This window comes from Mustela putorius, unplaced genomic scaffold (genome assembly GCF_011764305.1).
Source record: "Mustela putorius furo isolate JIRA1106 unplaced genomic scaffold, ASM1176430v1.1 tig00003845_pilon_pilon_pilon, whole genome shotgun sequence".
NCBI classification, from domain to species: domain Eukaryota; kingdom Metazoa; phylum Chordata; class Mammalia; order Carnivora; family Mustelidae; genus Mustela; species Mustela putorius.
In genome coordinates this window covers 13647796-13662424 of record NW_025421998.1, presented here as the reverse complement: position 1 = coordinate 13662424, position 14629 = coordinate 13647796, and the positions used below count along the sequence as shown (strand labels likewise).

The window sequence follows — 14629 nt, the reverse complement described above, 5'->3', positions numbered from 1 at the left end:
AGCGGAGAGCCTGCTTCCCTCTCTCTCTCTCTCTGGCTGCCTCTCCGTCTACTTGTGATTTCTCTCTGTCAAATTAATAAAAATAAAATCTTTAAAAAAAAAAAAAAAAAAAAAAAAAAAAAAAAAAAAAACACTAAGAAATAGGGGACACCTGGGTGGCTCAGTCAGTTAAGTGTCTAACTCTTGATTTCGGCTCAGGTCATGATCTCAGGGTCATAAAATCAAGCCTTGCTTGCGCTGGGCTCTGCGCCTAGAGGGAAAGACTACCTCTTGAAATTCTTTCCTCCTCCCTCTCCCTCCCCTCCTCCCCCTACTCTCTCTCTCAAATAAATAAAATCTTTAAAAAAAAAAATACAACCCCACACACTAGAAAGAGAAGGGAACTTCCTCAACATGATAAAGGACATCTAGGAAAATCCCACAGCAAATGTCACACTCAGTGGTGAGAAGCTAGGAGTTTCCCTCTAAGATCAGGAATAAGACAAGGACGCCTTGTTCAGCGCCGCTATTTGACATTGCACTGGATGTTCCAGCCAGATCAGGTAGATAAGAAGACAAAAGGCATCCAAACTGGAGAAGACAAAGTAAAACTATCTCTGTTTACAGATGACATGATCCTATATATATAGGAAATCTCAAAGAATCTACAGGAAAGTTACCAGAGCCAAGAAACAAATTCAGCGAAGTTGTACTGAAAATATCAGGTACACAAAAGTCAGCTGGATTTTTATACACTAACAATAAACAACCTGAAAAGAAAATCAAGAATTCCATTTGCAATAGCATCAAAAAGAAATAAATACTTAGGAATAAATTCAAGGAGGTAAATGACTTATACACCAAAAACTACCAAACATTGCTGAAAGAAATTAAAGAAGGCACAAGTGATGGAAAGACACCTCACATTCCTGACCGGAAGACCAATTGTTAAGATGTCCCAACCACCCGAAGTGATCTACAGACTCAATGGTGCTTTTGTAGGAGTGCAAATGGAAACTCGAGCAGCCCCAAATATTCAAGAGCCATCTTAACAAAGAAGAACAAAGTTGGAAAACTCATGCTTCCTGTTTCAACAGTGACTACAAAGTCACGGTTCTCAAAACAGGTTTGGTACTGGAAAGACAGAGACCAGTGATGGCCTTTTCGATGCAGGGAGAACTTAATGTTTGCACACGGAAGAACGAAGCTGGATGGTTACCGCTCGACACACACGAAAACCAGCTCCAACAAGATCTAAATGAAAGAGGTGAAACTGTAAAACTCTGAGAAGAAAACATAGGAGACAGTCTTCACAACGCTGGATTTAGTGATGGTTTTTATGCTAGGACTCTGGAAAGCACGGGCAAAAGGGAAAATAAATTAGAATGTGTCAAAGTGGATGTGCTTCGTGCGTCAGAGGACATGGGCAAGGGTAACCCACAAAATGGGAGAAAACATTTGCAAAATGCACACCAGACAAGGAATTAATATCCAGAATACACAAAGAGGACCTGCAACTCAGTGGCCAAACCACCCACTGCATTTAAAAGCAGGCAAGAGCGGAACAGGCGTCTTGCTGGAGAAGACACACGGGGAGCCAGTGAGAACAAGGATGTTCAGCACCATCCGTCCATGGGGCGTGGATCACGCCATCGGGCCACTGGCCTCACACCCAACAGGCCGGCGGTCACCGAAACAATGGAAACTAGCAAGCGTCGTCCACGATGCGGAGGCACAGCTGCTGGCGCTGCTGGGGGGACACAGGGTGAGGTCCCTGAGAGCCAAACATGGAATGCAGCAGCGGCGACACGGCTCACAACAGCCGGAAGCTGGCACAAGCCGGGTGCCCATCCGTGGACCAGGGGACACCGCGGACCATCCCTCAGCCTCAGCCCAGAAGGAAGCTCTGACCCAGGCTACTGCATGGACAGACAGACGCTGAGTGGGGAGAGCCAGTACACAGGGACACACCGCATGACCCCATGTGCATGTGGTCGAGTCCACAGAAGAGAAAGCAGAGTGGGAGGCGCCAGAGACAGGCCGGGGAGCTGGTGTTCCATGGGGACAGAGCTCCTGTTACGGGGGATGAGAACGTTCCGGACATGGGCAGTGAGCATGCTTAATGCCACTGAATTGGACACTTAAAATGATTAAGGTGAGACATTTTTTTAATACATATTTTACCACTTAAAAAAGAAAAGATGGCAAGACAGAATAACTTGGGTCTCTGAGGTGTAGTGACAGTCTGCAGCCTTCCTGACACCTGAGAGAAGCCACCCCTCGAATCAGCCTGCCCTTCGCTTTCTCCAAATGCAGCTGAATGCACTCCAAAGCCACGAGTGGTTAGACTGCGCCCCTCCACCCAGCTTCCCCTGCACCCACCACCATTGCTCTGTGGGGCCCTCAACCTCCCTGGCCAGGTGACTCTGTGTGGGGCTTGTTCTGGGCATTAAGAGGGTTTCAGCAGCATCCCTGGCTTCTAGCCAGGGCACACTGGCAACACTGCCCTCCAGACCTTCTAAATTGTCTCCACTCCTTACCAGATCCCTTGCAAGCACATATCATCCCTGTTGAGAACCCCATCACCTTTTTCTTTTTTTTTTCTTTAAGACTTTATTCAATTATTTGACAGAGATCACAAGCAGGCAGGGGGTGGGTGGGAAGCAGGCTTCCTGCTGAGGAGAAAGCCCGAAGCAAGACTTGAACCCAGGACCCCGGGATCATGAACTTAGTTAAGAGCAAAGGCTTAACAGACTGAGGCCCCAGGTGTTCTGAGAACCACAGGGTCTGCTGAGCACCCCCCCCACCCCCCTGCTCACTGCTTGCTACAGGCATGGGTGCCCTCCTCCCAGCTCGGCTGGGACCCCACCAAGGCCCCTCTTTGCTTCCCAAATTCTGCCTGTCCTTTACCGCTCACACCAAATCCTCCATCAGTGGGGGGATGGTGGGGACTACAACCACCACCCCAGACCCCCAATGGCTCCCCCTGCTCCAGCCATCACAGCACTTGGCCTGTGGCCTTCTGTGTGTGTCTTTTGCTCCTGGAGGCTAAGTTCGTGGTTCCAGGGGGCAGGGATCCTTAACACATGTAAGGGTCCGATCTACACATCTCGGTGAACACTGGAGACTGTCTGTCCTTGAGGCTCAGCAGCAGACCAGCTGTCTGGCTTTGTCCCTGCTTCCCGGTGCAGCAGCCATGAGCACCTTGGGAGGCTGCTTCTCCAGGCCCCTGCCGCAGTGGGGAAGGGCCCGCAGGCCCATGGAGAGGGTGACCCAGACCTGAGGCCAGTAGAAGCCAGAGTCAGCTTTATAGAACCCCCCCATGGACAAGACCCCAGATCCCTCCCAAGGGTCCCCTAGATGGGGCAGGTGGGCAGCCCAGACAATTTGTTCCTCACTGCTGTCTCCATAAGCACCTCAGGCCCACCTCCAGGACCCACCAGAGACCTTAGCTCTCAACACACCAAGATGTGGGCAGGGCTAAGAACACAGAAGCCAGGCCACGGAGCAGGGGCTGTCGGGATTGGAGCCAGTCATCCGGGCCGAGTGGGGACAGGTCTGCAAAGCTGAGCCTGGATGCTTGCTCTCTACCTAACAAGCACCATGTGGCTCCCACGTTCCTCCCAGCCCTGGCAGCTGGGGGTCTGTCTTCATGGGGGCCCATTTGTGGCAGTCCACCCGCAGTGGTCCCTCAGGTGCCATAGCTTCTGGACTTCCGAATCGGGGGGTCAGTGAGTCAGACAGTGAGCTGCAGGACCCCAACAAGCCTGGAGAAGGTCTGAAGCAGGGTCCCCAGGTGGGGGACCGCCCTGTCCAGGAGCAGATGAGGGTAGGAAGGGATGGGCCTCTGACTTCACCAGAAACCAAACCGCCTTGGCAACCAGACACAGCCTGGGGCAGCCCCAGTCTCTGCCCTGAGTCACAGAGGTGACACAGAGGGTGTGTCCAGGCTGCTGCTTCAGGGGGCAGAGTCCAGCCTGGTCAGTACATCCTTTCCTTCCACTTTGAACTGGAAACAGTCAAGAGCCTCGGGGAACAGGGATGGTCTCAGGGAAGAGCTTGACCCTGTTAGGAGTCCCAGCTGGGCCAGCAACGCCACTTGGCTCAGCCCTGCCTCTGCAGGCCTTACAGGCCAGCAGGGAGAGCAGGCCCCAGAGAACAGCTTTGTGGGACCAAGGCAGTATTAGGGACACAAAGAGGGTGCCCAGCCCAGGCAGGGTGTCAGGAAGATTTGGAGAAAGCCATGGGCCAGCAAGAGTGTATCCAAATTTACACAAGAAGGTCACCCATCCAGATCTCAATTTCAGACAATGAACAATTTTTTAGTGTATCGCAAGTATTGCATGAGACATACTTAGGCTAAAAAGGGACACTCTTGGGGCACCTGGGTGGCTCAGTGGGTTAAGTGGCTACCTCTAGCTCAGTTCATAATCCCAGGGTTCTGGGATCGAGCTCCACATTGGGCTCCCAGCTCAGTGGGGAGCCTGCTTCTTCTCCCTCTCCCTCTCTCTCTGCCTACTTGTGATTTCTTTCCATTTCCTTAACAAATAAATAAAATCTTAAAAAAAAAAACAAGTTGACACTCTTCATCACTGCACCTCATGATGCAGACCAGGCTTGGAGAAGGGACGGGGCAAGCCTGAGTCACACTCGCTCACCTAGGGTTCCAGAGCGGCATCTGCGATCTAAGCGCCTGCCCACTCTGTCCCAAGCCAGGTGGCACTGGCCTGGCTTGGCTTTCTGCAAGCACTGGCTTCCCTGCCTCCCCTGGGGGTGCTTGGGACCCGCATCTTAGGGACAGGCCCCCATGACTGGGGCACACAACACGAGGGGCACTCTGGGCACAGCCACCCGCAGGACACTGGGGCTGCCTGTCCTCACGGCATGTCCTAACACAGGAACGCTTGTGTGAGTCACTTGACCCTGCTCACAGATGAGACCCCAGGGGAAGCCAAGACAAATGAGGGGCCTCGCTCGAAGCCCAGCTAGGCCAGCACATTGTCTGAAGGCCTGCCAGCATGGCACTCTCAGCTTGGCTACAGGCTTGTGGGTAAACCCCAAGCTGGTGTCCTGAGAGGGTGTCTGCCCAGCGGGGTCCGGCCCCCTCCCCAGCGGGTAAGCATGGTTTCGCTTCCCAGGCACACCCGGCAGGGACAGACACCAGAGCCTGAAGGCAGGACCTCCTGGTGCTCCCTCCTGGCAGGGAAGCCAGCAATGCCTCCTCACACGGATTCCACCTGCCCACCTGCTGCTGCCCCAAGACCAAAGTGCGAGGTGCAGTGAGCTCCGGAGTCCCGGGTCCCAGGTCCTCTGCAGATGTGGGGTGCAAGCCGCCGGCAGGGCACCCGCGCACTTTGTGCTCCGGGTCCAGAGGTTCCCAGGAACACAGTGTCCTCCTGCCCGTTATCACCCACTGGCCTATCTGATCGGGTGCTCCCCAGCTTGAAAAACACCTGCCCATTCACCTCCTGCGTTTTCAGTACGTCACCACGTTATCTCTGACACAAGACAGTTTTTGAGCTTTTCCCAATTTTGGTGACAACCACCTCTGACTCCTTTCGACCTCAGATATGCTGGGTCCCCTCCCACCTGTTGTACTCATACACGCCGGTCCCTGTCTATGTGCTCGCTGCGCAGGCACCCCAACCCTTCTGCCCCGGCTCAGCGCCAGCCCCTCACAGGCCCCGGCCAGTGGAGCCCACAGCTTGGATGCGTCCAAGGCCTGATGCTCAGAGGCCCCTCACCTGCCTGAATAGCGGCGCCTGCTGAGGCTTCTGCGTGGGTTTGACTCTGCAGCAAAGGAATGGGGTGGTCATTGCCAGCCTTCCCTGGGGGAGCTTCTGCCTCGAGCTTAGAGCAGGCTCACCCCACTGTACCCCACCCAGGCCCAGGGTACCCTTCCCATGCAAGGTCTGTCCGTCTCTGGTTTGGGCATCCATCAGATGGACAAGTCCCTAGAAGCCTGTTTCCCCATATACAAATTAAGTAAAGAGACACAACGGGGACTATCCTCAGGGTGGGGTGAGATTTCTGAGCCCCGGGATACCCTCCCTCTGCGGGGTCTGGGCGCAGAGACACACCACTTTTTCCACTACTCCCGCCAGCTGGTGAGAGCGCCAGCCATGCTGGCTACACTTCTTTGGGAGCAGAGAGCGGACCGTCCTGAAATCACGCCCACCCACCAGCCCTCGCCTGCTCCCTGCACTTAATGAGCTCAGCATGCCAAGGAATTTTCCTGGGGCTTGTTGAGGGTGATAGGTATACAGCCCCGGCTCCATCCCCAGGCAGGGACAAAGGCTCAAACCAGCTCTCTTGGCCCCCAAGGCTCCTGCATCTGCATCCAGGCTGGTTCTGGGACACAAGCCCACTGGCAAGAAGCACTGGAAGTGACAGGCTCAGAGGGCCTAGAACCATCTGGGAGAAGGCTGTCCACAGCCAGGCCTCAGCGCCTTGCCTGCCTCAAGCAGGTGGGACAATGCCCCGTGGACTGAAGCCCTGCAGCCTGGTGGCTCCAGGCCTGCTGAAACCCCAGTGGCCCACTGGGGCTCGCTAGCAGAGCCCCACCTGAGCGGTCCCGTCGCAAACCAGAGGGGTACACAGAAATCCTCAAACACAACCGGACCAGAAACGTTGAGACCCTGCCTGCCCCAAGCACAGACCACACGCAGACGAAGTGGAGGCACAGCCTCCCCAACGCCACGCTGGCCTCAGGACGCCCACAAGCCAGTAACGATGATACTAGGACTCTGCCCCCTTAAGACCCCCACCTGCTGACAGCAGTGGAGCAGTGGAAAGAAGACCCACCTTCTGAGCCGCAGGCGGGGAAGGCTGGGAGCTGCTGGCTTGGCACCCAACAGCTGGTGCACGCAGCCCAGCAGCACACGTACTCTGGGAACACACTCGTGTGCCCACAGGAGGACAGGACAGGAGCCAGTACTCCAGCTCCGGGACAGAGGCTGAATTTACGATGCACCCGAACTTGTAAGTGGAGGGACGGGGCTCCTAGCTGGGCAGGCCCACCTTCTCTGAGCTGCAGGGGAGGTAGGCTGGTCCGTCTGGCCGGCAGTGGGCTGGCCCAGGGACCCAGAGGGGCCACTGCAGCCCCTCACAGGTGACCTCTGCTGGCCAGGCGGCCACCATGCACAGCAGGCAGAGAGCCAGGCCCGGCCTCTTGGAAGCAGTTTAATTCCCAAGGTTGCCAGGGATGAGCACCGCTTCCTGCTTGCAGGAAACCGAATCAGGACAGCTGCAATCTGTTGTCACGAAGCACAAGGCCAGCCTGGCTGGGCCTCCCCGGAATCCAGTCCAGCCAGGTGGGAAGCTCGGTACGCAGCCCTGGAAGGGGCCCTGGGAGATGGCAAGGCTGCGCAGACCTCAGGAAGGCACAGCTGTGGGTCTGCATCTCTCTTTCCGATGTCTGAAGTTGTGCAGGGGATTCTGGGTCTTGGCCTTCTGCTGGGCAAAGCCGCAGGTTAGCCCGAGGGCACCATATGTCTGTCTGCCTAGATGGACTCAGGGAGGGGAGAGGTGGGGCCCCTTGGCAAGGCCCTACAGGCCACGAGCTAAGGACAGAAGCCACTCTGGTCACCCTCCGTGGCCCACTAAACACCACCTTCCTCTTCCCACCGCCTAGAGCACGGGCCAGACAGTGAGGACAGAAAAGCAAACCGTCCTGTGTTCTTGAAGCTGCCTGGGGGTGGCCCAGCGAGTGTCTGACCCTCACAACTTCCCCCACTCAACCCAAGAGTCTGGGGCCAGGTCTGGGACCTTGCTCATCCCTCCCAAAGGCAAGGGGCACGCGAACCATGATGACACAGAGGAGGGAGGAGGGAAGCCCTGCGGCACGGCCAAAGCCCCGCCACACGTACCTTGACCTTCCTGGAGGCCAGCTTCTTCCGCTTCTTGTGAGGGCGCACGAGGCCGCGCAGAGCAGGGGGAACTAGAAGAGGCACAGACTCAGCCGCGGCCATGGCCCCTCGCAGCCCACCCTTCCTCCAGCTGGCTCCGACACCGCGCCTGGCACACCAGCCCCACCTTTGACGGGCCCAGGGCTGCCAAGAATGGCGCCGCCGGGGCGAGACCACACAAACCTGTGCTGAATCCCTCCCCGGCTGCCCTTAAGTCCCTCACAGTAAGCATGTGGCAGAAAGCAAAACTCGCATGTTTCTAAGAAAAAAAAAACAAAACTGCTGAAATACAACAGAGAACTCTGTGTAACTTCTCCCTACCCGGCCCATAATTACACATGCACCCGGCACAATGGGCCTCTCCCCTCACAGCCTTCCAACACCCATGGCCACATGGTCACTGCTGCCACCTGTGGCATGACCCTTGGCCTCCAGCCTCACCTCCACCTGACCTCGGCAGGGCCCCAGATCTCAACATGCCTCCACACCCCATGGCTGCCCTCTCCCCACTCACCCGACCCTTGAGGCCCTCCGGCCTCACACTCCTGCCAGAGACTTTGCCCCTACAGGGCAGAGGAAGGGGGTCCCTGGTCCCCACGTGGCCGACAAGCCTGTTCTCTCCGGGGCCGACAGACTCCAGCTGCCCCACCCCATCTTTGCCTGGTGACCGGCCCCGTGTCCTCTGACAGGGGCGGCACTGCCTCCCGCCCCCGACACCCCCTTCCACACCTCCGTGTCTGCCTGGCCCTTTACCAGCTCCTGCCCTCAGGCACCTGGCCTCCATGTGGACTCTGCCCACACCCATGGCATGGGGGTCCCCACACTGCCTGCTTCTCACGTCTGCAGCAGAGGGGGCTCCCGACTGCCTGGGTGCAAGGGGAGCATGCCCGCATCTAAGCAGATGTGTCCGTGTATGCTTGTGCATGTGCTGGCTGCCCGGCCTCCAAGGTCTTGCCTCAGCCCGGCACACATGGCGGTCCTCGCTGCTTACCCAGGTAGTCAGGGACGTGGCCCAGGTGAGGCTTCACCACGGCAGGGTGCAACGGCAGGTCGTGCCGCAGCAGCTGGAGGTCCCGGGGGTTGTCTTCAAAGTACGTCTATGGGGGACGGGCGCACGACAGGGTCAGTCTGCCTTCCGCAGCTCCGCGGGGGCCTCTGAGCGGGTGTGCCGTGCCCTCCTGGAGCCGCTGCAGTGCTGGTCACCCACCTCCCTCAGGCGCCACGTCTACGGGGACACTGCCCTTCCTGCGAGGCAGCCGTGCCCCACACGCTCTCCACGCAGGGCCCCATGCGGGCCACCTCCCCCAAACATGTGACTTCGCCTAGCAGGTCCCCATGGCGCCCTCCCCACTGCGTGTCCCGAGGACAAACTCCACAGCGGCAGTCACGCATCCCCCACAGACGCCAAGCCTCACCTTGAGCCTCTCCGAGTGCAGAAGCTCCTCCTTGATCTCCTTCAGCCTTGCCTCTCGAATGGCCTGTTTGGTCACCGAGCGCATGGCGTCCTGGGCGTACACACCAAAGGTCAGGATGGCAGCAGGGCAGGGCACTGCCCTGTCCTCCCTTGTGCCTGCCTCAGTGCTCAGTGGCAGGGGCCTAACCGGGGGAACTCACCCACCCACACAACCACAGACCCCGCTCACCCGGCAGCGATAGCGGAAGCCCTCAATCTCCTCCATGCGGAACTGGTAGGGAAGCAGGACAGGGGCCCCGTTCTCTGTGGAGAGAGAGCACGGCAGTGAGGGTCCCCTGAAGGTTTGGGACGGGTCTACCGGAGGCCATCTGCCCAGAGCCCCCAGCCCCTCCCAAGGACAAAGCAGCCCAGCCCCCAGCCCACACCTTCCCCGTGAGGAACACATGCGGTGAAACGCCCAAGTCCCGTGGATGGCCCACAACAGCTGGTCCAGCACACTGTGCCGGGGCAGCCTCTTGGGCCCTGGGTACCTGTCACAGCAGCCTCACCACCTGCCCACCCCCCCATCCCCCTCCCCCACAGCCATTCTGGATACTCGACATTCGCGACAGAGTGGTGTCTCAGCGCGGAAGTAGCCCTCACGCTCCCGCCAGCCAGCGCCCCGGACCCCCGCCTGCACGAGCCCACAGTGTCTGTCCCAGACCCCCAACAAAGGCAGGAACAAGGCCCCTTTGGGGAGCCTCCTGGCTGGTGGACAGCCCTCCCCATGCCTCCTCTGCTGACCACCACTCAGCCTGGAACAGCACCAGTTGCACAGCTGCAGCGTCGCCTCCAAAAGGCCCGGGGCGGGGGGCGGTGCCCAGGCTTGGGCCTTGCAACTTGGGAGTCAGAGAAGGACCCCCTGCCCCCCAATGAGCTCCCTCTCCTAGGTCCTCTCCTGAGACACCACCAGCCCCATCTCCCAAGACCCCCTCTACCCACCCTTGGCTCTTTTGCCCCTTGAGTCTGGACCTCGACTTGCACATCTCGGGGGACCCTGCCTGCCACCCATGTTAGGATGAGGATGGGGCAGGAAGGAAGCACATGGTGGGGCCGAGTGGGAGGTGCTGCCATCACCACCGCTGAGCCTAAGGCGTCAATAGGAAGAGAACGCAAGGTTCTTACCTCCGAGAAGCTCCTCAATCATGTGCAAGTGAGACTGCTCAATAGGCAGCACGAAGGTCAAAACCATGCCCGGGTTGTTGGCACGTGCCGTCCTGCAAGAACAGACCACCCAGACTAAATCTCTGACCCGAGATCCTGGTGCCTGCCCACCACACCCCAGCTCTCCCACCTGCCAGCTCGATGGATGTAAGCCTCAGGGGTGGGCGGCAGGTCAAAGTTGAGCACAGCAGACACGTGATGGAAGTCTATGCCCCGGGCCACACCTGCCTCCAGGTCAGAGGCCCTGTGGGGAGATGTCCCAACAGTCAGACGGACCCCCCCCCACCAAGGTTAGCAATCTCAAGCCATTTACCAGTAAAATCACTCAATAAAGCCTTACAGCAAATCAGAGAACTCTAACAGATTGAAAACTCTAAAATCAGGAATCAGGACTATATCAGAAGCTGGGGTAGCGGGGGTGGCTGAGCCCTCGCCTTGACCTCAGTGCCGCAACACAGGGCAACCTGGCAACCACCCCCAGACAGCCTGCTGGGCAGATGCTAGGTTCCCAATCCCTTCAGAAACCTCCTCTGGACAGGTCACAGCTGCACGCCCAGCACAGGCTGCACGATGACCTGACAGCCCACAGGGCTGGCCCTGCCTGCCGCCCCGGAGTATGTGCACGCGCGCCCTTCACACTTCTCCAGACCGTGGCAGTGAGCAAGGCCCCCACCAGCAGCCAGACCCCAAAGCAGGATGCCTTGCTCAGGGACTCCAGTTTCATCACCTTCTGAAAGGCTGAAAGACAGGTCGCGAAGTGCGCCAGGGAAGGGACTCACCTGTCCCCCTTGGAGCCTCTGCCCCGGCGCTTGCCCTTGATGGGGGCCCCCAGGACTTCGGCGTCGGTCGCTATGACGCAGTCGTAGAAGCCCTGGTTGAACTGGGAGATGATATGGCACCTACGGCCCAAGAATAGAAGAAGCCTCAGCCCCAGAGCCAGTCAGGGGCCCCCTCCAACACCCGACATCATCATGACCGTTGTCCCAACTCTTTCCTCTTCTCCAGCTCTGCTCCTGCATAACCTTCACGCCTCAGCTCCTCAGCTGAAGACGAAGCGACAGCGGAAATCTCAGGGCCGTGACACAGAAACTCAGTAGAGTTGGTCGAGCCCACAGCCTGGCCTCTACTTCCCACTGCCCACCACGCCCCAGCTCCACCCCATCTCCCCCTCCCAAGTCTCAGCTGAAGGGCCTGGCCTCGAACCTGGAGCACAGCGGGAGCTCTCCGTTGAGTACACAGGCAGGGATGCTGAATTGCTCCAGGAACAGGCGCAGCCGGTAACTCCTCTCCAGAGTGTTGACAAAGAGCAGGGACTTGCCACGGACCAATGACAGCTTGAGCAGGGCATATAGCAGCAGGAACTTGTCTTCCTCCGTCTGGCAGACCACCTGGAACTGCCGCAGCTGGTCTGGCCCCGGCAGCTGGGACTCCTGCAGCTTCAGAGTCACCTGAAGGGAAAGAACCCCGTGGTCAGGAAAGAGGAGGAGACGGAAGAGCCCCAAGCTGCTGGCTCAAAGCAGGGCAGCCTGCGTCCCCTCCCACTGGGAGACATGACAACTCAATGCACCCCAGCTGTGCGCTTTGCAGAGGATGTAAGGTTACAAGGTGTTGCAAGTACAGAAAAGAGAACACACGGAAAATGAGGACACAGACCTACAATGATAAACCCTCAAAACCAAGTTCAGGTACGTGAGAGCTTTGGCCGTGCTGCTCAAAGCAGCCTTTCCGAGTCTCAGGGGTCCCTGCTCCTGCCTTCAGGTAAGCGTGTCTGGACCACCCCCCACAAACACCTGCAATGACATAGCGACTGCAGACTAGTAGATGGGGCATGCTGAGGACCATCAGCTTCTGGTGCCTCAGGACCAGAGGGTTAACCTGCTCACGAGTGTCGCACCCGAAATACCAGAGAACTCCTTTGAGCAACAAGTGTCATGTCCTGGGCCCCAGAAGCTTACTGGGTTATGGAGTACCAGCTCCTTGAGTGCTTGCACGTCCTCGTTAAAGGTAGCTGACATCAGAAACGCCTGGTAAATCCGGGGCAGGTGACTAAAACCAAACAGAGCCCATCAGCCTCCAGCTCTAGACCCTAGGGTCAGTCCCGGCCACAAACACCCCTTCCTTACCAGAGCAGACTCTTAAGTTCCTCCTCGAAACCGAAGGAGAAGAGAAGATCAGCCTCATCCAGCACCAGCAGCTCCAGGGAGTCTCGCAGGACCAAACTGGCCTGCTGCAAGTGGTTCAAGATGCGTGATGGGGTCCCCACGACTATGTCGGGCTTCTCCATCAGCACAGCTCTGCAGGTGGGCAACACCTTGGTGTTGGGGAGTACGCACCCACCCACACCTCACCCCGGCCCGCCCTGTTTGCTGCACACCAACCCAGCAAACCCAATCCCACATTCCCGCACAGGCTCACTCCTCCGAGGCCCTAGGGCTCTCACCCACCGCTGAGAGGCAGTATCCTCAGCAGATGAAACGTCGGCCACCCGGATGTCTCGCGCGCAGTAAGCAGCCAGCTGCTGGATCATGGACCGGGCCTGGCGTGCCAGCTCCTTGGTGGGCACCAGGACAAGCCCTCTCACAGCCTGCTCTACTGCAGGGCCCGTCTGCAAGAGCACGAATGACAGGCTTCAGCGTGCCGGCCGGCATCCTCAGAGCCACCTGACCTCCTCAGTCTGACCCAATGCTGGGGCGTTCCACACGACTTAGCTGCGTTCTGACCAACCCTCACTGACTGCCACCCTCCCCAGGACAGAAGGAGGGCGGAACTGACCCTCAAAAGACGCCACTCCGTGGTTAGCACGTTAGTGAACACACAGCAGCCAGAGCGCTGCACGGTCCTCTGAACCCCACAAGCAGGACTGAGAGAAGCTCCCGCTTCTTAGAGCAGGTGAAGAGAAAGGGATGCGCAATAGAAGACGCACAGAAGGATGACATCAGCGCCCGGGCCGGGGCCAGGCGACTCGAATGCAGCCGGAGCGCGGAGCACAGCGGCACCCCGGGCCGGCCTTCGGGAGCCCCGGACCCCCAACCCCGCCGCTGCGACCCACCGCCTTCCTGTGGAGCAGCAGCTGCAGCGCGGGAAGAGCGTACGCGGCCGTCTTCCCCGAGCCCGTGCGGGCCCGAGCCAGCAGGTCCTTCCCCTCCAGGGCCAGCGGGATGGCCTTCTCCTGGATCAGCGTGGGTCGCGACCAGCCCAGGTCGGCGACGGCCTAGGAGACACGACGCGCGGCTCAGCGCGCCACCCCTCCGCCGCTCCCAGCCCCGCTGACCCGGCCGCTCAGCCCTCCCCGGTACCTGCAGGAGCCGGGGGTCGAGGCCCATGTGCTCGAAGCCCAACGCCTCCGGGTCCGCCATGTCGCGGCTGGGCGGGGACAGCGCGCACTCGCGCAGGGCAGGAAGGGCGCGAAGGCGCGTGGGGCGCCGCCACCAATCAGCTTCGCGGGCACCGCCCCCCTCCCGGAAGTGCTGGAGCCTGAGCTTCCGGCAGCCGGCGGGGCTGCGCGGCTGCGCAGATGCGCGAGCCCGGGGTCTCGGGGGAGGCGGGGCCGCCGTCGGCTGCCGGGGCCTCTTGGGCATAAGTCTTGCTCACCGCTCTCCCTTGCCTCACGGCGATTCCCTCAGCGGCTCTTGCGGTAACCTACGACGTGCGGTGCCCCGCGGATCGTCCCTGGGCATGCCAGCACGCGGTCCGGGGGCACGGGCGGGCGGAGCTCTAGAGACGGAGGTGGGCTGGCCTGTGGCTGCCAGTCGACCATCCGAGCGGCGTAGCTAACGACAAGGACTCGGTCCCCAGCTGTGTCGGCTCGCTGTCGCGGCCTAGCCGGTCACCACAGGCCCAGCGGCACGAAGCGGCCCAGCTTCTCTGCTGTGGTTCCGCAGGTGTCCTGCAAGGTCTCGCGGGGCTGCTGTCGTCCTGGAGACCCGGAGGGACGCTTTCTCCCTCGCCTTCCGCGTTGCCTGCGCCCCACTTCTTCCTCCGAGCCAGCGCCGGAGGCCGGAGTCCTCACGTCCCACCATGGCGACCCCTGGCCGCCACTTTTTACGAACCTGGAGATGACCCTGCGCTCGCCCGCCTAGTCCGAGACCATCTGTCTTAGAGTCCGTCGGTAGCAACCTTCGTTCCC

At 59.1% G+C, this 14629-nt stretch overlaps 1 protein-coding gene across 1 annotated transcript; it reads right to left on the bottom strand.

The window, feature by feature from the left end:
- Positions 1-7147: 7147 nt before the first annotated feature.
- On the bottom strand, positions 7148-13981 carry DDX56 (DEAD-box helicase 56). Its single transcript, XM_004739454.2, has 14 exons — positions 13800-13981; positions 13553-13714; positions 12948-13108; positions 12627-12797; positions 12459-12549; positions 11707-11951; positions 11283-11402; positions 10634-10747; positions 10465-10556; positions 9530-9603; positions 9302-9391; positions 8878-8983; positions 7848-7918; positions 7148-7431 (listed from the first exon to the last, which is right to left on the bottom strand). The coding sequence occupies exons 1-14, from the start codon at positions 13857-13859 to the stop codon at positions 7354-7356; spliced, it is 1635 nt and encodes a 544-aa protein (XP_004739511.2). The 5' UTR covers positions 13860-13981; the 3' UTR covers positions 7148-7353.
- Positions 13982-14629: the final 648 nt, after the last annotated feature.